The sequence below is a fragment of the Hemicordylus capensis genome, chromosome 2 (genome assembly GCF_027244095.1).
Source record: "Hemicordylus capensis ecotype Gifberg chromosome 2, rHemCap1.1.pri, whole genome shotgun sequence".
NCBI lineage: Eukaryota > Metazoa > Chordata > Lepidosauria > Squamata > Cordylidae > Hemicordylus > Hemicordylus capensis.
In genome coordinates this window covers 122,818,906-122,842,052 of record NC_069658.1, presented here as the reverse complement: position 1 = coordinate 122,842,052, position 23,147 = coordinate 122,818,906, and the positions used below count along the sequence as shown (strand labels likewise).

General features: G+C 45.8%; 1 protein-coding gene across 4 annotated transcripts in view; it reads left to right on the top strand.

Moving 5' to 3' along the window:
• LOC128346350 (cyclin-dependent kinase 4 inhibitor B-like) overlaps positions 1-22,213 on the top strand; it is a 28,216-nt gene extending 6,003 nt beyond the window's left edge. For 2 of the 4 annotated variants that reach the window (XM_053299554.1, XM_053299551.1), the window contains exon 3: positions 3,748-4,455. In XM_053299554.1, the coding sequence (XP_053155529.1) occupies positions 3,748-3,790 (43 nt within the window). In that variant the 3' untranslated portion in view covers positions 3,791-4,455. Of the gene's footprint in view, positions 1-3,747; positions 4,456-13,381; positions 13,486-21,802 lie in introns of those variants that run through there. The other 2 variants (XM_053299552.1, XM_053299553.1) reach the window with 2 other exon arrangements.
• The last annotated feature ends 934 nt before the right edge of the window (positions 22,214-23,147 follow it).

Sequence of the window (23,147 nt, the reverse complement as noted above, 5' to 3'; positions counted from 1 at the left end):
GAGCACCTGACCCTGCGAGTCCAAACACATAGGAAATTTGAAAACTTGCTGACTGTACTGGCAAGTGAATGGAAGAGGAGGAAGGTGTCGGTTATTCCAGCATCTGCCATCTATGACATGAGAGCATAAGAACCTAGGAAAGCCCTGCTGGATCAGGCCCAAGGCCTATCTTATGGGGTTTTTTAGATTGTGAGCTCTTTGGGGACAGGGATCCATCTGATTTATTTATTATTTCTCTGTGCAAACCTCCCTGAGCCATTTTTGGAAGGGCGGTATAGAAATTGAATAAATAATAATAAAATAATGTCTAGTGCAGCATCCTGCTTCACACAGGGGCCTCTGGGAAGTCCACAGGCAAGGGCTGAGGGCCTGCCCTCTCTTCGGCAACTGGGGTTTAAAGACATCTTGCCTCTAGGCTGGAGGTGTCCTATAGCCCTCAGACTAGTAGCCATTGATAGACCTGCCCATGAATGTATCTAAACCCCTCTTAAAGCCATCCAGGTGGTTGGCTGTCACCACATCTTGTGGCAGAGAATTCCATAGATTGAATATGCATTGTGTGAAAAAACACTTCCTTTTGTCAGTCCTAAATTTCTTGGCAATCAGTTTCATGGGGTGACCCCTGGTTCTCATGTTATGTAAGAGGGAGAAACATTTCTCTCTGTGAACTTTCTCCACATGAAGTGCATGATTTTATATATCATGTCTCTCCTCAGTAGTTGTTCTTTTTCTAAATTAAAAAGCCTTGACTGTAAGGAAGGTGCTCTAGGCCCCGATCATCTTGGTTGCCCTCCTCAGCTCCTTCTCCAGTTCTACAATGTCCCATTTCCTCTAGAGTAGTTCGAATCCCCACTGGTATGTTTCCCAGAGAAACACCTATATTGGGCAGCAGCTTATAGGAAGATGCTGAAAGGCATCACCTCATACTGCGGGGGAGGAGGGAATGGTATTCTACCAAAGACAATCAGGGGAGTCTGTGGGCACCAGGAGTCGAAATCAACATGATGGCACACTTTACCTTAGTTGTGTTAAGGTAAATGGAAGGGCCCCTGAGGAGTTCATGGGTTATAGAAATGTAGAGGTCCGGATCCAGAAAACCATGTGCTCTCAGGGATGTCTTGCTGCGTCATAAGGCTTCAGTCAGGAGGGAGGGAGGGAGCTTTACTTCGCCACCCCACATCAAGGCTCCCTTTTAATTTTTTAAAAAAATCAACAACATTTGGCCATCTGCCTGCCACTCAGACATTGTACCTCCCCCGCCTCATTATAAAGCAGGTTGGCCATGATCCATCAGAGATCTGAATGCTTAAAGCGCATTTATTCCAATAGGATTTAAATGGCGGTCATCAGAAAGTTAATTCCATTGTAACCCGTTGGAACATATCCGTATCTAATGGGGCACTTCGTCTTAGTAGGGGACAGAGCAATCATACGCATTTTAATTCGGAATAAGTTCCACCGTGTCCATTTGGGCTCACTCCCGGATAAGTGAGCGTAGATTGCAGCCCGACAGTACCATAATTAGTCACTATATTGACCTACAGCAGGGATATATATTCATGATTATTACACAGAAAGGTTTTAAAGGAACCGCATTTTTTTTTTAAAAAAAAAAATCTCATTTCCCAAACAGCCACGATGGTGAGTTTCCACGCTGGTGAGTAGCACGCTGGTGAGTTTCTTCTTTTCACAAGGCTAATTACTGTTCCTCTGCTTTCCTTTCACCACCCCAAGGAGACCCTTGAATTCCATATAATTAGTAGGACTAGTTTCGGCATAGGATACTGCTGTTGAGTAGCCTAACTCTCATTAGGATGGAGGTTCCCAACCCAACCTCGGATCCCCACATGTTGTTGAATTACAACTTCTGTCATCCTCGGGCTTTGGCCATTGTGGCTCGGGATGATGGGAGTTGTATTCCCATAACAGCTTCGGGGAGGGGGGACCCAAAGGGTGGAAACTCCTGAACTTGGTTGGGTCAGAGACTCCTGTTTGGCTTGCCTTGGGCTCTGGTTGTCACCTTGACACCCCGTTCCTAAGGCCTCGCTTGAAAGTCTTCCTTATTTCTGTGAGGCTGGCTTTTAAGTGATGGGTTTCTGACCAGGGCGTTATCTTTCTGTTGGTGTCACGAGGTGTTATTCGTGCTCCCCGCTATCCCGTGTTTCTTTACTCGGGTGAGACCCACTGGCTTCAATAGGACTTCGCACTATTTGCAAGTGTACTATCTAGTCTAAAGCTGACTCCTGCCCCCGGCGTAGCTTGGCCTACCACTGGCAGTGTGTCGCTGCAAATTCAGAAGTGCAGGCGCTCTCCATGATAGCAAGGCCCCACTCCACTACACCTCTGCGTACCAGCCACTCGACCGGCACTAAATTGCGTTTGTGGGTCAAGAAAGCCTGGCTACAGTCCAGCCAAACAGAGACATTTCGAAGTTCCATTTTCTTTCCAGGGGGGAGAAACAAAAACACATCCTTCCTTAGCTCTCATATGGAAATCCAGGGGCTTCCATTATTTACTTTCCTGTGGGTGTGTTTCTTAATGTCATGTCGTCGTCACGTCACGTTCTCAATGACACTAAGGCGATAAACCAGAGGCACGATCTGCATTGCTTCCCTTGCCTCTAATATTTAAACTTGGCTTGGCTTGAAAGAGGCCTAGTGGCTCAATGCACTGGGGTGGGAGGCGGGGGAGAGAGATCCGGAAGCACACACGGAGATCGAGTAACATTATTCGGGCAACCCCTACTTTTTTAACGTATGGAATTCACTGCCACAAGATGTGAGGGTGGCAATGGATCAGGTGACTTTAAAAGAGAATTAAGTGCAAGGATGAAGGAGAGGGCTATATCGACATCTATCAGTCATGAGGGCTAAACTAAGCCTCCATGTTCAGGGGCAGTGTGCCACTGAATACCAATTAGTGGGGCAAACAGTAGGGGGTGGCTGTTGGTTTCAGTGCCTCGCTTGTGGCTTTCCTGCTGGCCACTATTGGAACCTGTTCTTAGACTAGATAAACGCTTGGTCTGATACTGCAGGGCTCTTTTTATGAAGATGTTTTTCATAATGAGCCTGATCTTCTTCCAAGGGACTATTCCTCAGCCGCGCGCGCACACACACACACACACACACACACACACACACCCCTCTTGTCAGGTTTGACTGTCAACCTGACAAGTCATTCTAAAACTCTGTCATTGCCTGTCATTCTAAAATTCTGTGATCAGAGATCACATCCACTAGTTTTTGGAAGTTTAGAGTTCCTACTTGAGGTCTTCACCCAGCACTGAGGCCTCGAAAAAAGACGCCCTTTCCTCACGCTTTAGCCTCCGGGATGGAGAATGCAGCCGGTTGGCCCATAGGGAACCTGTGTGTGGCCTGTTAGCGGCTGCTCTATAAGGGCAAGAGGGGTGGCGCGCGCCCCCGCCCCCAGTACACACACACACACCCCGTTGATCTCTTTCTCAGCTGGCTGCCTCTCTTCTTGTTTTCCTCCTCACCACCCTTGCCCCATGTCGGCACCGCCCATCAGATTCGACTCAGTCTCTTGAGTTCCAAGTCTGCAGGCTGAAGTGGGTGGGGAAAGGAGGCAGCGGCAGCCTTTCTTTCTCTGTGAGAGACGAATCAGTCTTTGGTTCAAATGCTTAAAATGTGGGTTTCATGCTGGTACTTTTGAACGCTAGAAGGGTGAAATGGAGGTTGGAGAGGAAGGGGGAGACGTTTACAGTCATTTATTTCCCTTACCTTGCAGGACCTCCATCTCGGCTTCCCCCGCTCCTTTTCTCTCAGACTGAGTACATTCACTGGGATTAGTTTCAAATGCTTCAAATTAGTTAATTTTTACAACAATGACCTTATCCCATCAGCCACTTGCAATTTTACTGACCAGCAAAAAACTCTTTTCTCTACAACTCTGAGAACCCCACGCCACCACACAAAGAGGAGACTTGGAAGCAGGGAAATATCTCCGAGCTGCTTTGGAAAAGGGGGATGTGAGAGCTGGCAAATTGAGAAGAGGCTGGTGGGAGCTCCTGTCCCTTAAAGCCAAGACAATTTAAAACGAGAGAAAGAGGGGAACCGTAAGTGATTGGAAAAAGGAAAGGCAAAGCGGCAAGCAAGGGCTTGTCAAGAAGGACTTGGGGAAAACTTCTGCCCTCTCCCTCCTCCTATATACAAACTTTCCTCAAACGAGTTATATAAGAGGATCGGATACATGAGTGGGAGCTCCCCTGTTTTGTTGTTACTATTAATTTTGTATTTTTAATCTCACTTTCCTACCTCTTCTGTTCCTTTTCTTATGTTTTCCTCCAATTGCTTGCTGGACTTTTTCTTTTTAAAAAAGAATAATGTTTAGCCAAAATATGGTGTTTGTTTGCAGTCCTGTCTTCTCTCACATTGACTAGGAGAGGACCAGCTATGTACTAACAATGTACATTAAAAAAAAAAAAACAGTTTTAAACTCTGGCTTTTATATGGCATTTTTTAAATTAAAAAAACCAACCACCAAAAAACACCCGCTCTTTTGCTTTTCACATTTCCATTTTGGAAAGAGTGTATAGCCACCTGTCTCTCTGGTTTTAAATGCCATGCTTCGAGGGTTATTCAAAGAGGAGGAAACTAGTAGCCTTTTACAATATTAAAAAAAAATTGCTGAAGAAAATGGTGTAGGGGAAGGAATATGCTCCAAAAATATAAAATCGCCTTGTGCTGTACTGAATTAATTATGCTGTATTTTTCTGATCATCCTAGTGATGTAGGCTTCTCTGTAATGCACAGCTAATGTTGCTTCCCTGCCTGCCCCCATAACATTTGTGCCATCAGCAGGGAGTTGACAGATTAAGCCTGCCTATCTCCATTCTGGAGGAGACGTCATCTCTGCCTGTTATGTAGCAATTAAAGACAGAAGGGGATGGGGCTACTCGGGGAGGAGTGCCTGCATGCTTGCATGCAAAAGGCTGCAAGTTCCCTCCCTGGCGACATCTCCAAGGTAGGGCTGAGAGACACTGGCTCTGCCCATTACCTGCCCTGCCAAGAGCCCACACCCTCCCAGTCCCAGGAGCCATCAGCTGCCAGGGTGCAGACAAAGGGGAAACTTGAGGAGCAACTCCTCAGTTACATCTGGGAGGGGGAGAAACTTGTGGGGGTAGAAAAGCAATTTGGGAAAAATACTTGGGAGGGGGGTCTGCACGCCTGTGTAAACCGCAGGCGACCGATCGTCCCTCGCCTGTTCTCAAAGGAGGAGCGCCCATCCTGTTCTGGGGAGCTGTGATCTTGTAGAAGGAAGACGAATTGGCGACAGACAGACGCGTTTTAAAGTGCTAAGGGGACTGCACACACACGCCCCCAACCCCCCAGGATCCAAACGCCTTCTGCCCAAGGGTGAGAGCAGATCTTACGCATGCCATCGAATAGGCCTATTTTAGATGACCCACCTGAGCATCTCCTGCTAAGCCCATAGACGTGCGACTTCCGCTGAAGTCAGTTCCAAGACTTCAACCGCTTTATTTCTGTCCAGGGCTGTTTAGGTCGCCGCCTGAGTTAAGCCCCCTGGGCTTCGATAGAGCTGGCCGCCGGTGTATCTGCGATAGCCAGGCGCGGCACGAGGCGAGGGGGGCGGAGCGATTAGGGGCAGAGAAGGGGTGATCTGCCTCTATGGGTGGGCTGCATGTTAGATTTCTGGAACGGAAAGGGGGCGGCAATTGGGGGTACAACCTACCTCAGAGGAGGCGGTGGTCATTGTCCCCACCTCGTTCCCTTTCCGGAGCCACCCTTGGCGGTCGCCTCTCGAGGAAAAGAGACAATGACAAAGCGGAGCGGGGACAGAGAACAAATTTTTTATTATTATTTATAAACCCCTGATATAGAAGATCTCCAGGCAGCTTGCATACAATTCTGTGTTTTAAGCTATATAATTAATTGGGTTCTTCCTCAAGGCTCGCTTTGGCCTGGAAATTTTTTAAAAATTGTTTATTCCACCGCTTTTCTTCCTCACTAATTCCACCGCTTTTCTTCCTCACTTTTCTTCCTCACAAATGAGTCCTCATTTGATATCAAAAGACTTTCCACAGTGAGATGCAACTCTGCTTAGAATATCCCTTGAGGTGGGGGGGAGCTGTATTTTAGCACGGTTTCAGTGCCACACCTTCTGTAAAATATCTTCTTTATTAGTTTGTGTTTTGTGTCTAGTGTATCAACTATTACTTCAAAATCAGATTCGCACTCCACCTGTGCTTGAAGCCGTGCATACTCCAGAATGCCGCCGCCCCGAAATTGTATTCAATTCAGGGCGGATTAAGGCATGCTGAGGCCCCAAACTATGTGAAACTTCAGGCCCCATAGCAATTTTTTAAAGGATAATAAAAATAGAGACAATATATTATGATTTCTTACTTTTAAAATGTTCAAAGTACAAAAATTAACTGAGAGCGGTTAATTAGTAATTAAACATTTAATTACTTTAATGAACCGAGAGCAGCTACACAGTTTAGCATTGCTAAACTGAAAAAGCAATTGGGGGGGGGGTCCCTGGGAAATGGGATAAGGTGTCGCCCATGCAGTTCTATGTCCTCATGAGTCACCTGACACATCCAGTTCCGTTAAGTCCCATTAATTTCAAGCGGAGGGACTTTCATGGAACACGCTGTTGATTAAGCGAGTCCAATAACGGTGGGGTGGGGGGGAGCGGACTCGATAGAAGACGCACGCTTTCGGCGTGAAATGAGCGAGTCCAAATGGGCCGCTAAACTCTCTGCCTTTTGCAAGCGAAGAGGGAGAGGGGTCCTGCTTGCCTTTTTCCTTGACACGCTGCCTGCAGGGAGTTATCTTTGTGGGGAAGCACTGACCGTAAAGCCCCCTGACCTGGAGCCCAGTACAGACGTGGTAGTTCAGCACATCTTCAGTCGCCCACATGCGGATTGTCGCATGTCCCAAACCCAGGACCGGCTCCAGCCCCTGTTTCTGCAGGCCGCCGCCAACAGCTTCTTCCCCAAAGGCTGGGCAGGCTGAACAGGTACTCTTAATGGCCGTGGGGAAGCTGGCTAGTACATCCAAATGCCAGGCGGGGCTCTATATTTGCGTTCAGTTTTAGGCCCATTATCTTCTAGAGATGCATAGTTGCAGGCAATTGAAAGCAGCATCTGGCCCAAGATCACTCAGTTCATTGAGTGAGGATATTCCCTCTGCATGTGTCATTCCAACCAGCACACAACTCTGACTTATCCATCACAGTGCCACTTAATGCACCTTCATAACCCTTCAGTAAACATTTTTTACAAATAAGATTGCAGACATCCCTGTATTGATGTATCAGATCACTATTGTCACAGGGGAAACTGCCAGCTAGGGATTGATTCCTTTATTTCCTTTCCATAAAAGAAAGGAAATAGAGATCCTTAACTTGTGTGGCAATATCCTTCTGCAAGTTATGGTAACTGGGGTGGGGTGGGGCTCTCAAACTTGGGTTCCCAGATGTTACTGGGAGACAACTCCCATTTCTCCCAGCTGCAATGGCCTTTTGCCATTTCATACCTGCTAACATGTCCCTATGTTCCCACTCACCTGAAGAAAACATAGGGACATGCTGGCAAGTATGCCACTTATACCCTCTGCTGTTTTTAATCTTTGTATCAGGTTTCCTTAGCACATTTTCATCATTCCCAAACAACATAAATCCTAAGGGTGATTGTCAGGATTGTTTCTCATCTCTGCATACACACAATGCACATTGAGTGCCATGATCACTGTTAGATTTTGCCCATTTGTCCACCAACCACCATAGCTGTGCCTTTAGCAGCAGCTTGCCATGCAGACCCTAGCAGTTGGTGGTGATGGATAGCTTCATTAAGTGCAAAGTTTCCCCACTTGATTTCCACACAACAAGCTAAGAGGATAAGAGAAGGCCAGGCTAGCTTCCTTGCTTACCTTTTGTGCACTGGTGGTCCTCTTTTCTTCTAGCAGGGCTCCTCTGGTTTTCACAGCTGTGTGATAAGCTGAAATTCAGCAGGTGTGGGGGATACTTAATTTCTCCCTTCATCACTGTGTCTTCATCCATGCTGGGACAAGTTTCACTTGCTGAATGTCTGATTGACATGCAGCTGCTACAGGATGGGGAGACAACCTTTGCCCGACCTGGGGCTGCAGCTTGCTGGGTATCTAGGGCAAATCACACTCCCCAGACTACATACACAACATCACACAATTGTGATTTGCTTGATTAGAGCAAATCCAGCTGGACATAATTCCATAGGAGGTGACCTTCAGCCCAATCTTATGCAGCAGTTGGTCACTCTGTGTTCCAGGGGTATAGCAAGGTTGGAGTGGGCCCAGAGACAAGGTTTTAAAATGCCCCCCCTCACTGAAGCTCAGCTCATGAAGTAAAGAAATCTTAAATGAGGCTGAATAGTGATAACAAAAAGCATATATATATATATATATATAGCCCCACTTTTGATTAATTTTCCGGGTCGTGGAGAGGATTTTTATTTAAACTATTTGCTCACTAATCCTAATCCGGATGTTATTCATATCGTGGCCAAATATTGTTATATAATATGCCAAATGCGTATAAATGTTGTCTGATTTTATATTATCATATTATTATTATTATCATCATTATTATTTTAATATTGTTGTATTGCTGGTCTACGACCGAAATAAAGTTTTACTTACTTACTATATATATAACCTATGTGCCACAACAGAGCATCCTAAATTATTTTTTAAAAGGTTTTGTAAATTGTGAATGATGCAAGTCATTTAATGGTACTATAATAAGAATTTTTGCTTTTATTAGTAATAGAAATAGAACAGGTTACATCTCTGAGATTGACATAGTCATACATGAATAAGAGCAATGACTTCTCCACATCTCAGAAAATGAGAATAAAAAAAGACACAATAATATTTAAATATACTTAAATGAGTAAAGGTAATCTGTAAGAAAAAAGTAGATCTAAAAAAAAGTATATCTAATCCTCAGAGAAAAAATAAAATTAAAATCTCTCACAGAACACTCTCCTTGGACTTAATCAAATGATTCAGAACAAGATTAATCAAAGGAGAGGACAATGAAAATGAAAAAAACACTAGTTCTGCCATAACAAAAAAAGTGTATGTGTTGTAAACACAAAACAACATATCCACCAATATTCTATAATCAAAATTCCATCTTGTCCCATACAGATATACAAAACGCCATAATAAAGTAAATGACAGAAATCAGTTAAACCTTCAATAGTCCTCCTCTTCATTTAACAAACAAACAAACAAACAAAAATGGAGAGATAAGTGGAAAGATATTCTTTCATGAAGAGGTAGACCAAGTCATTTAATGGTACTAGAGAAAGACATGCTGTTCTGGTAGCTCCAGGTCTTAACACCCACATCAATTTTGGAGGATGAATACAACTGAAGGAAGCCTGGGCGGGTGTAGCTGGGGGAGTCAGTCATGTGACTTGCCGGGGGGGGCAAGGCAGTGGGCCCCCAGATAACTGTCTCCCCTTGCTCTATTATAGTTACGCCTCTGCTGTGTTCAAGGGAGCTTACTCTCAAGTATGTGGGCACAGAGCTTGAACTTATGCAGCATTAGAAATTGAACATATGAACAGCCTTCACTGAAGACCATTGTACTTGAGGTGATGTGAGGTTGTAGGCAAGCCCTGGCATGGTTTATGTATGCATGTATACTTTTTGATTTCTCCTCTGATTATACTACATTAGAAGACAAGGGACTGATTGTGCAAACGGACTCCATTTGAGAACATTGGGTAGCATCACACTAAGCTAGTCACAGCTAATTCCCATTAACATTAATAGGACTTAAGTTAGTCACCATAGGTGTAAGTATATTTGAACAAATAATATCTTCTGGATCAAATGTTCCCAGGCCCATGGGCAGGGGTGGGGGGCCATGTTGTTGGCTTGGAAACAGCCAGTCCCTGACTCATTAGCAAGCTGCTGGCTTGCTAATGTGATAAATGTGGGATATTATTTCCATAGGAGCGAAGGATAAGGCATGCCAGAATATTTTGTCTTTCTGCATGTCCATATCATTTATCTGCAGCAAAGATGTGGGGAGGCTGGAGGGCGGGGGCATCTTCATTTCTTGTCCCAGGGCCTACATCAGCCTTGTTACGCCTCTGTTAGTCATGGTGAGCTTGTCTCATTGTTTTCAGTGCTGCTTAGTCATGACTAGCTTTTCGTCTGAGTGTTACCCATTATACCTGAGCTGTTAAATCCATGATGGCCTGCTCACACTTGCAGATTATCATTTGATATCCCAGTCATCCACTGTTGACCATGTGTGCATAAAACAACCTTTGATTAGCAGATTAACGTGTTAGCTGATTCCACATTACACTTGAAGGAGGATATCCAGAAGATGAGCCAATTGGGCATGGCAATTCGTGATGGCCCATTCATCCACACTTGTACATGCCTGCCATCATCTGATGTTCATAATGATCAAACAACAATGTGTGTGTGAACCAGCCTGCACATTGCAGTCTACTAGGAAAAAAGTTCAGTTCAACTCAGTGGGACTTTAGTAAAGGTAAAGTGTGCCATCAGTCGATTTCGACTCCTGGCACCCACAGAGCCCTGTGGTTTCCTTTGGTAGTATACAGGAGGGGTTTACCATTGCCTCCTACGGTGCAGTATGAGATGATGCTTTTCAGCATCTTCCTATATTGCTGCTGCCCGATATAGTACCACTGGGACCGGCAACTAGGTGACTTTGCCACTTAAGGTGACCTCGGTAGGACTTACTTCTAAGTAAACAAGCACAGAATCAGTCCGCAAAGCTAAAATAGTATTCACCACCTGGCAACATCCTCACAATCACTTACAGTGTGATTCTGTGCATATTTACTTGGAGTACATAAGAAAAGCCCTGCTAGATCAGGCCCAAGGCCTATCTAGTCCAGCATCCTGTTTCACACAGTGGCTCACAAGATGCATCTGGGAAGACCACAGAAGAGAACTGAATTCAGTGGGATTTATTCCTGTGTGAATGTAAGATTGTTGCCTTAAAATAGAGGATTAAGTCATAGGCAGACACTGATAGTGTCTAAACATTCAGACTCGGAGTACAATAGCACTAATCTTTTCTGTAAATTATCTCTTATACTCAGTCTGTAAACTAGGGAGATCCCTTTGTGCCTTTACACAAATGGGGAGATTCAGTATGGCAGGACAGCTGTAGATAGTAGGGGTGTGCACAGAACCGGCTGGTCCACTTTGGTTCGGTTTGAGTCTGAACTGGACCCAAACCAGACTGGGCGAGTTTGGTCCAGCACCCCCTCAGGGTGGCCACACAGGGTGGCCACTAACCCAGGCCATGCAGAAGCCAATTGTGCAGGCGCAGCAGCCTCCAAAATGGCCATCCTGCCTGAGGGGGAAGGCCCAAACAGGCCAAAGAGCCACTGGTATAGGCATGAAGGGAGGTGGGGGGGGAGGGGGAACCTCCTCGGACCACCTGCCTCCTCCAACAATATTCCCCCAAGGAGGTAAGTTCATTTTAAAAAAAAATTTAAAATGTTCACGAACACCCACACACACACACAGAGAGACACCGGAATGGGGGGGGGGGGTTCGAGGAGGTGTAAGACCGAACTGGCCTGTTCTGGTTCAGGTCTGGTGCAGACTCGAACTGAACTGGACCAGCAGGTTCCATGCACACCCCAAGTAAGAACGGCTCCTCTTTGCTCTTCTTCCAGCCTGGCTCTGGCAGGAAGGAACTCCTACCCTTTCCCCCCACACAATGTTTTGGAGGAGCCTTCTGCACCTCCAGCATCGGCGTCGCTTTTCTTCACCTTCACTCAAACTTTCCCATCTCTCTCTGTCGCCTTCCCTCCCGCCTCAGCTCCTGTTCGCTGTGTCTAGGAAGGGCATATTCTGCTGCTGCTGCTTCAGGAGGGATCATAGCGATTGCTCTTAATCCGAAGAGTGCTTTGCAAGATCTCGTTCCTTGGCTATTAGCAACACTCCTGTCTTTAACTAGAAAATCCAGCCCCTCGTGTGTAAACAAACAAATACAGCGCTGGCCCTGGGCACGTTCTTGCAGGTTGGTGTGAAACCCACCTTAGCACTCCCTCAGTATGTTGCATTCACATAAACAAAGGCAAACTTCACCAAGAAGTCCTGGCAGGACTTATTTAAGTGTGAGTCACTGTCTCCTTTGACACTTTCAGAAGCACCCAGGTGATCAAAAAGGAGTAGGAATACCTGCTGCTCTTTAAAGTGGAAGAGACCCTTTACCCTGTCGATGGATTCCTGAATCCAGTTTTACCTCTCCACTAATTGTGAACTGAAGCAGTTGAAGGGAACCAAGCTCTGAGTCTTCTGTTCATAATAAGGTGTTGGTGTAAATGTAGCCTTCACAGTGGTCAAGACTCCACAGATTTCTTTCTGTAGTTATACAAAGCTTCATAAGTTATTATCATTAATACTGTGGCTTTTAGGTTCTGTGCACACTTCCTTGGGAGTAGCTCTGTTTGAACTTCGTGGGAAATGCTTCTGAGCAAATATGAATAGGATTTTTCTGTGCAGGCATGTTTTATTATCTATAGTGGCGCATAATAATGCACATGTGTGCATACTGCCTTGATGCTGCCACCCAGAACAAAACCCATTCCGCTCAGTTTTTTAAAAATGAGGGGGGGGCGATTTACAGGTTGCAGGGGGGCACCAGAACCCCTAGCACCGGCCCTGCACGGCACCTCAAAGATCAGGGGAAGCTGCATTATCCCTCTACTCTTACTTTAGGAGTAACGCCATTGAATTTAATTAGACTTATTTCTGAGGAAATGTCTGTAGGATTACGCTGCCAGGACTTTTGCAAGATTTCTCATCCTAGGTGGCCGGGTCTAGACTTGGGGATTTATTTATTTTAAATCAAGTGAGGCTTTTCCTCTCACGGCGATGCCGTGGGTGCAAAAGGCAGTACCTAGCAGAATCCCTTCTCCCTTCCATGCGCCTCCTCCAGATTTAGAAGCTTTCTCAGACTTTGTTACACACACCACCACCACCTCTTGCCACCTCTCGTTCTGGTAAACCAGGAGCTCTGTATACTAACCAATAGGTAGGGGAATAATTTGTGTCTCAAAAGATACTTGTTTCAAAGCACAACGTGATTTGACAGCAACTAGATGAAGATCACCGTGCTACTTTTCTACCCTTTGAAATCCATGGTACAATACGAATACGACAAATATTTATATACCGCTGTTCAACAAAAGTTCCGGAAGCGATACAAATAAATATAATAGGGGCTGACCTGAATAAACGCTTTTTCATATCAAATTATTCCTTCCACACAGAAAAGTAGATATCGAGGAGAAGAGTGCTAGGCCAGCCTTCTCAATTAAATGCTCGCTTGCTTTGTGCAGGGAGCTGCTTTGTTTTGGAAGAGTATTCCATCCTTCGGGTAAGCCCCACCTGAAGCCGTGCAGCCAGACACGGGCTTACCATGATCCGTGAGAATCCGATTGAGGTGAGGCAGTAGAGAGAATTCGCCAAGAGTAAGAGCTGCTCAGCAATGAAACAGTCCGCACTCCGCACTGCAGTCGCTCAAGGATGCTGTGACAGTTTCCTGCACCGAGGAGGGGGGTGGACCAGAGGACTTCCAAGGTTTTCTTGCCCAAGTCTAAAGTGATAGGTCTATGATTCTGGGGACTAGTATGTTACACTTGGTTCAGGAGAACCTAGACTGGAAGCCCCCGCTGCGCCATGAAGCTCCCTGGGTGAAGAGAGGCTTAGAAGATCTATGGAAAAACTCAAACTTTAATGGATTAATCTGTTGGGTTCAGTAGAGTGCACACCTTGTACACATGGAGATGGTGTCAGGCTCGGTCTCTATTGGCATCTTTAGCTAAGGGATTATAGGTAACACAACAGGACTGGAGAAAGACCCCAAGATGAGACCTTGGAAAGCTGCTGCTCGTCAGAGTTGACAGTACTGGGCTAGATGGGCAATGACCCTGCACCTTTAAAGATGTGCAAACATTCAAAGGCTTTACCTAGCATGTATGATAGTAATGGTTCTACCTGTTATATATCTGCCTGTCACAGAGCTAATAAAGCCTTATCACGTCAGGGAGAACGATGCTTCTGTGGGGGGGTGGGGACACGCACACACAGAAGCATAATTGTCACTGACCTGATAAACCTGTGCCAACCTCTTCAGGAGAGGGCTGAAATAACTGAATGCTCTTTCAAAAACAATTCTGTGCATTCAGAAAACCAGTCTTTCAAGGTGGAGACTGGTTTTCATTGGGGAAAGATGGTTTTTTGTATGGAGGAGCATTCAAACATGTATGTCCTCCCCCATCTAAAGTGGCACATCCCTATTTACCGCTTCAGTAATGTACATATAGCTGGAACACATGTGTAGATGGACTAAAAATGCAGATGAGCATAAGCACAATTCTCTCTGCACAAAATCACCTCTTATTCCATGTTAATTCAACCAGAATAACGGTCCCCTTTGTCAGTTCAGCACTCATAATCCCTAACATAAAATGAAAAGACCTACATTGAAAAACTAAGGGAAATTACCCAGTGACCCCTTTTCTGTTGCCTTGATTGTATGAGAGGGTGATGAAAGGGTATCAAGGAGCAATGGAGGCTTCAGTCCATGTTTGAAGAGCCCCATTGCATTCTGTGGCACTTACTGCTGCCAATTCATGTGTAAGGTTTGGATGGGATATGTATTTTGAGAGAGTTTTTCAGATTCATGCATGAGCCTAGGCTTGCCACCCTGGACTGTCTTTCAAGCTCCTGAGTTGAAAGGGTGAAACTTAAGCTACTGCCTCTGAGCATGTGCAGAGTGGCTTTCCTTTACCAATGAGCAGCCTCAAGTATGAAGATGGCTCCTCATTCAGGGAGCCATCTTCAGCTCAGGCGTGAGTGCTCCTATCTCTGCTCTCTGAAAGGGCTGGAAAATGAGGGAGAGAAATATTATTATTATTATTATTTTGCATTTATATCCCGCTCTTCCTCCAAGGAGCCCAGAGCGGTGTATGACATACTTGAGTTTCTCTTTCACAACAACCCTGTGAAGTAGGTTAGGCTGAGAGAGAAGTGACTGGCCCAGAGTCACCCAGCTAGTTTCATGGCTGAATGGGGATTTGAACTCTGGTCTCGCGGGTCCCAGTCCAGCACTCTAACCACTACACCACGCTGGCTCCTGCTTATAGAGCAGGAGTCCCAAGCTTGGCTCTCCCACATATTAGGAATTTAGGAAGCTGCCTTATACGGAGTCAGACCATTGATCCATCTAGCTTGGTACTGTCTACACTGACTGGTGGCAACTTCTCCAATAATTCAGGCAGTAATCTTTCCCAGCCCTACCTGGAGATGTCAGAAATTGAACCTGAGACCTTCTGCATGCAAAGCAGATGCTCTTCCTTTGAGCTTCAGCCCCACCTCCAAAATAGACATAGGTCTCCCATCCAGGCACTAACCACACCAAAACCTACTTAGCTTCAACACAGTGGCCTGTAGACCATCCTCTGGGACACTGCTGGGCTACAACTCCTATCATCTCCAGCCTTTGGCCATTAGGGCTGCAGGTGATGGGAATTATAGTAGCCTAACAACATCTAGGGACCCAAGGCAGAGAATGCCTGTTGCAAAGGAAGGCTGAGTGACTGAATATCCGTTTGAACAGATGGAAAGATTGCGCAGCTTACTGCGCTGTAAAAGATTTCCGGAGCTGCTAGAGAAGAGGGCGGCGGGGGCGGGGGGCGGGGGGCGGGGCTTAATTCCATAGGCTCTAGCGAGAGGCGTCTCTCTTTTCTTGATCCAGTTTTTTTAACTGCGGGTTGGGGTGGGGGATGGAGTGGGAAGGTTGGCGTAGTTCTTTGCTGCATCCAATCAGAGCACTGTATGCAAATACAGAGGCTTAAAGAATGCGTACACCGCATGGTGTAAAAAAAAAAAAAAAGTTCGAAAAGGGACACTCGAGAGCTGTGCCTGTGAAAAGGCTGTGCGCGCGTGCTACTGCCATTAAGGGAGCCTTCTGAAATGGAGAAGGTGGCTGCGTCGACTGCAACCAGCCAGGCTGACTTTCTAACCCGAGCTGCCGCGGTGGGCAACTTGGTGGAGGTGCAGAGACTGCTGGACGCAGGCGCGGACCCCAATGGGATCAATTCCTTTGGCAGGACCGCAATTCAGGTAGAGACCAGGGTGTTGAGCCTTAAAAAGAGCGCGCAGCAGCGAATCCAGTTAAGTTCAGCAGGGCTTCTCGTGAGTAAGGAACTTGGAATAAGACTGTCTCGAAACGTGGAGAGTGTGTGATGCGAGAAAATGGATGCCAGTGGCGATTGTCCTAGAAGGCAGTCTCTCAAAGCGATCCACGGGTGGGGCGTTCCTAACGAAACCCAAACTAGTCCCTATCGCATATTTAGGGGTTTTTACACAAACTTCTTTGTTTGAAAGAAACCTTTATTCCAATCATAAGGATAAGCGGGGAAACGAGAGAGAGAGAATTCATATGAGGTTAAAAAAAAACCCCAATGGCAGTGCAGAATCTTCCTCTACACACTTGCATAGTTCCCCCTCATTTTGATTTTTTTAATGAACCCCCCCAAACCTAACAACCTATATATCCCCCCAAATTGTTTGCTCCTCCGCAAAAAAACAAAAACAAAACCTGAGTTGTTCCTCAAGCTTTCCCTCTTCACTCCTTCAATTTAGCCGTTATAGCACTGCCTCCTCCCCACACACCCCAAAAAGCCACTTCCCAGTCTGAATAGACAGTCTCTGGAAGAATAGTTTCCATCAATATTGACGGTTCAAGGCTCTCCCCCCCCACCCCCCCGCCACTTTCCTGAATATTTTTATTTCAACTTTTGAGGTGATAGGTGTGTGTGTTCCCTCAGCGAATTCTCCTATTAGACACCAATTATTTATTTAATCCCCTTTAATCAAGGTGGTTCCTGGTTTTTCGGAGATGAGACCCCCTTAAATCGACACTGGTCTTAAGCGCGTGCTTTGAAGTTCATCGCTTCGGAATTGATCGGCTATGACTTTCCAGCCAGTTGTGTCCGAGGACCGTGAAGCGGATGCCGCGTGACGGCTCCCAGCCCTTTTGCAATTCGAATCACTTGTCTTCCCCGAAAGACCGATCCATTCTACTAAGCTGCGAGTTTTCTCTTCTGGAGATTTAAATCATTTCCCCCATTAAGCCTATCGAAGGGCTGATTTTAAAAAAAAACGGAAGAAAGGGGAAAAGAATCCCGCCACTTCATTTCAATCCGGGTTAGAAAGAGTGGCAATATTTATCCAAAAAAGTGGCTGTCTTCCACAGGGATTGTGATAAAGCTTCCTTCTGTCACCTTTGGAAACCAATTGAGTTAAATTAATGCGTTAAATGAATTGCATTGGGGGTGGTGGTGGATTCCTAGCAAAGTCCGGACCCTACTTCTTGAATGTTACTATTTTAAAATTGAGGGGAGGAAACACGCCAGGCAGAATATCTTGAGAGTATCTGTATTTTAATACCTTTATCATCATGAATATAGGTACTCTGTGTTCTGAATCAGCTGGACGGTCCACCTGCCTCTTTAACATCACTCCTCGTACTGGAAAGCTGAAGACTTCCTCTTCTCACTTCTATTTTTCTTTATTTCTTTCTCCTGTTTTCCTCTCTTTCAAGCTGCTTGCAGTGGGCTGGACCATAATCGTTTTTTGAACATCAGTGGTGCTGTTTCAAACGCTTGGCTTATTTTCTTTCTCCTGAGAATAAAACTACTCCCACAGGACTCTCTCAAATCCATAGATATCACACATGGTCTAATCTACCAAGTTTCTGCCACACATTAATTTGGGACAGGGATGAATTTCTGGACGCAGTAGTCCTAGTCCTCCAAAGTCACCTGATACACAACGAAATTAATCCCACCGAGTTCAAATGGGGTTGAAAATTCGACTGCTTCAATTAATGGGTGGATTCGATTTTTTAAAAAGCAGGGCAACCAACACTTGTATTACAACACCTTCCAAAAGAAGTGAGCAAACTTTCATTAATATTCAGACTGGATATTGAGCTACAGGGAAACTACAGGGGGAAAGATAAAGCTAAGCATGATATTAAAACCAAATAGTTTGTATGTGATTTTATTTCAAATAGTCTATGGTTATGTAATCTATAGAAGACAGTCTTAAATTGTTAGGTAGTGTTAGGAGGAGGTGATTGGCAGATTTCATCAGATTCGATCCTGTCAGGCGCAAAACAAATCCTATGGCTACTGGGCCAAAAAATAATGGCTGTTTCCAGTCCCGTTTTAAAACATAAAATTTAGCAGTTGCTGAGATCTGTCTCCAGCCCTAAGACAACACAAGGATCCATTGTGAGCAGATATGCAGAGAAGCGTGGTAGTCTTTAGTTTAGCAAAACCACAGATCTTAGGCAGTGGTGCTCTAAGTGAAACTGGACAGTGTTTCCTAATGGTTAGAGGGCATTCACCCCTTCAAAAGGTAAGATAGAAACCTTTCTTGAGTGTTAAGATCCCTTTCCTGGATCGCTAACTTGGGTACTCTTCAAAACACCAAAGGTTGTAAGTAGCCTTATGGGTTCATTGGTGGGCAGGCAGTCACAATAGGTAATTCTAAACTAAAATTTCACAACTAAAATTGTGAAACTAAACTAGACCAACTAAAATTTCACAAGGACTGAGTAAGCTTTCAAATTCTCTAGGATTTACTCTTCTGTGGTAAATTCTAGGGAAAGAACTGTGGATTGAAATGTAGCAACCTGCACTGGAACTAGTAGGCAGAGAAGTGCTGATACTTTTTAACATCATTGATTTGATAGTGTTCCTTTTTAACATAAATTTTTAAGTTTTTACTGCCAATATGTGGAAATACCTATCAAAGTACATATTCACCTGGACGAATTAAGTGAGGGGGAAGATTTCCAAAGCTGAACACTGAGTCCCAATAATTTTTCCAGCTGAAATGAAGTGCTAAAACGTTGGTTTGGTGTCCTCAGTCGATTAAAAAAAAGTTAGTATCTAAAATCAGAAGCCTTCATAATACTATATACAAACATAAGAAAACTTCCAAGTATCTAAGAAACAATTTGCACATATTAAACTGGATTGCTTTTCTCGCGACCTTAACCGTTGTGATAAATGGCACGATCCAGGTAAACCCAGTCTTATCCAGATTTACTTAGAAAGGAGCCCCACCTTATCCAATAGGACTTCCAAGTACAGGACTGCAATCTGAACGTAATCAATTTAAGAACACCACATTTATTGGGGAATACAGTTCTCTGGATTAGAGCTCTCTGGAACCAATTTCCCCTGCGAACTGGGCAAAGAGGCACCTTTCAAAGAAAACTGATTCTCTTTGTATTTCAAAGTGTGATTCTCTTTATTTCTCAGGGGACTTTGATTTCTCAGGGGACTTTCCCAGCACAGCACCCCTCGAGCAGCTGTTGCTGATGTCCACCTTGTATTTCTTTTCAGATTGAAATACCTTTTGGGGACAGAGATTGTCCATTTTTGCATTCTTTTCTGTGTAAACTCCTTTGAGAACTTTTGTTTTAATAGAATAATAATGTCAATGGAAGTTAGAATTAAATTGCTCTCCGTCAGTTAGGCTGCAGTCCTATGTAGCTAGGAACAAGCCCAGCTAAAATCACTTGGGAGTAAAATCGCTTGAGAGTCATTGGCTCTGGCTGCAGAATGCTTCCAGTGGATCGTGTCCATTATAGCATTAACAGCATGGATAAAAAGATTAAGCAATTCCTGCCTAGGATCTTGTAATGTTTTCACTTGAGATTTGATGGTTGGGAGAGTGGGGGCGTTTTAAATCTATAAAACCACCCACTCACATCTTTAAGCACCGCGATCAAGCTGGTTAGAGCGCGGGCGTCTCTATACCAGGGAAATGCAGTCGGATCCCATACACAACTGGGAGTCAGTCCCAGTGGAAGTCGTTCTCTATTGTGTTCAATGGAGCTTATTCTCAAGTACACATGTATAAGATCGTGTCTTTCCTAAGCTTTACCCAAATCTAAGAACTGTAAGGCCCTAGAGCAGGGCTTCTCGGCTTCGTTCCTCCGGCAGATATTGGTCTACAACTATCATCACCCACCCTGTCATTCATTTTAAAAATGAACCTGCATCCAAGTTCCCATTTGAAGTCTAACGTAATACCTTTCTGTACAAAATAGAATTTGAGCCACTTATACGCAAGTAACTCCTGGCCTCGGCAGCGTATAATGTGTAGACTGTAGCCAAATCCAAGACTGTGTCTGATTAGTTACAAGTAAGCCCACTGAGAAGAGAGTAGGTCTTGTGGTAGCAAGATTGAATGGTCTTCTTTGCTAAGCAAGGTCTGCCCTGGGTTGCGTTTGCATAGGAGACGACAGGTGTGAGCACTGTAAGATATTCCCTTTAGAGGATGGGGCGGCTCTGGGAAGAGCACTTGCATGTCAAAGGTTCCAAGTTCCCTCCATGGCAGCATCTCCAAGATAAGGCTGTGATAGACTCCTGCCCGCAACCTTGGAGAAGCCGCTGCCACCTGCCAGTCTGTGCAGACAATATGGACCAATGGTCTGACTCCGTATAAGGCAGCTTCCTATGTTACTATGATGGCTTTTCTGACCAATAGAGCAATGCTATGAATGAAGTAAGTGCCATGGTGCTTTCTTTCAGGAAAGTATGCATTGGGATGCAGCCTATATACAGTGGGGAATAAGTCTGTGATTATTTACTTCTGAGTAAGTATGATGAAAATCGGGCTGCAACTGTATTTATTTCTCTGTGTAAACCGCCCTAATCCATTTTTGGAAGGGCGGTATAGAAATCGAATAAATAAATAAATAAATAATATTTTTGAATTGGGTGTAAAGAATACTCAAATTTTGAATACTCCCTGTCAATCATTTACAATCTTCTTACTGTCAAAGTTAAGCAAGTGTGTTCCAGATAACTTCTTTTGAAGACAAAATAGAAAGCTGAATTAATTCCCAGATAAGAGAAACAGAGGGCAGCAGAACAGCAGAGCTCAGTGGTAATACATCTGGTCCCCGAGTGGCTGGAGGGTGGCAAATGCTCCCCTAGTTTGTGCCCCATCTGCCCCCCCTTTTTGTTTCAGAAATCTAACATGCAAGACACAGAAATGTACTTTGCCCCTTCTGTGTCCCTTCCCGCCAGTGCCACCACTGATGGTCTCCAAAGGGCCAGTGTGAATTCGGAGTTGTTCTCCATTAATTCCAGATTGATTTTGATCTTGACTACCTTATTTTCGGCAAAAGATAAACCAAGATCAAATATACACAGTGCAATCCCAGGAGTGCAAACAGAAGGAAAGCTTGAGAAGAAACTCCTCTCTCTCTCTCTCTCTCTCTCTCTCTCTCTCTCTCTCACACACACACACACACACACAGACACTTGCGGCGGGGAGAGAAGACCTCTTGGGAGGGAAAAATATTGGTGGGGGGATTGAAGACATGGGTTATTAAGTTTGTGTGTGTGGGGGGGTTCAGTAACATGAGGGTGGAACTCCTCAAATGCTTTGCAGGGAGGGGGAACGGCATCCTTGCGCAATCCGCTAGTAGCAATAGTGGTGAGAATTCCGGCCTATACGAGGCTTTGCACGGCGTGCGTAGGCTTAAGCTGCACGAGGCTGCACGTTAAGACTCCGATTTTATTCATCCTTACCTGGGAGTAAGCCACTGGATATAGTGACAGCACTACCTCGGGACTGGGAGCAGCACACCTGCCTAGGAGTAGTCTACATGCGCGTGGAGCTCTGCCTTCCAAGATGACATCTCTCCTTTTCCTCCCGACCAGGTCATGATGATGGGAAGCCCCCGAGTGGCGGAGCTGCTGCTGCAGAGAGGAGCGGATCCCAACCGGCCGGACCCCGCCACCGGCACCCTCCCGGCCCACGACGCGGCCCGAGAGGGCTTCCTGGATACGCTGCAGGTGCTGCACGAAGGGGGCGCTCGCTTCGATCTGCGGGATCGGTGGGGCTGGCTCCCCATTGACCGGGCGGAAGAGAGCGGCCGGAGCCACGTGGTCAGCTACCTCCAGAGCCTGTCGAGCGGCGACGCCCTGCGACTGGGCTGATTCCCCCGGGCAGGGTCCCCCTTTAGGAGCTCCGTGGCCACGACGCACGACCCTGCTGCGCCGGATTGGTGGCCCTTCTTCCTTTACAAGGCTGCGTAATCGTAGCGGTTGAATAAAGTAAACGAGCTCCGCGCTGGGCAGTCCTGAGTTGTTCTGTTGGGATACACACACACACACACACACACACACACACACACACACACGAGCCGTCTATAGGCCCCCACCCCCAAGTGGTTTCTTGCTAAAGAACTACCCAGAGGTTCAGTGGTTCCAATGAAGGCAGGGCGCGGCCAGGAGGAGCCGAGAACAAGGCTTTAGAGCCGGGGTGTCAAATGGTGGCCCTCCAGCTCTTGCAGGCCTGCAACTTCTCGGTCACAGTGATCTTCAACCAGGGACGTGGGGAGTCGTGGTAGGCCAGTAACAGCCGGAGGGCCGCCGTTTGACACGCCTGCTGTAGAGATTTCACGGCGAAGTGGCTCTTTCAAATAGTGGCAGCCCCAACAACATATTGAAGAGAGGGGAAGAGATGCAGATCTCTTCTGGAATTTGAGGAGCCACCCCGTTTCTTTTACCGAACCCCGCCCCCACTAAACCGAATGACCCGAATCTCCCCTCAAAAGTGCGGCCCCCCCAAAAAAAAACACCAAGTGATGAACTTTTTCGCAAAATTTCCCTTTAAATCCCTATTGGATTCAGGGATTCCAAAAGCGGGGTGCGGGGAGGAGAAGGGATATTTGGAGGAAAAGCTTGGGTCGCATTGTTTGAAAGACAATGGTCTACTTCGCATTAACGCTCCCATCGAAACTCCTGCCTTTCCTCGAAGCAAGTCCTGTGGCTGTTGATGAAGTTCAGAGTTCTCTTCTCGCCTCTCTTGCGTCCCCTAAACCAGGGATCCTCAACGTTGGGCCCCCAGATGTTCTTGGACTTCAACTCCCATTATCCCCAGGCCCAGTGGCCTTTGGCTGGGGATTATGGGAGTTGAAGTCCAAGAACATCTGGGGGCCCAACGTTGAGGATCCCTGCCCTAAACCCAGGTAGATCAGCTCGACATCGATAGGCAGGAAAT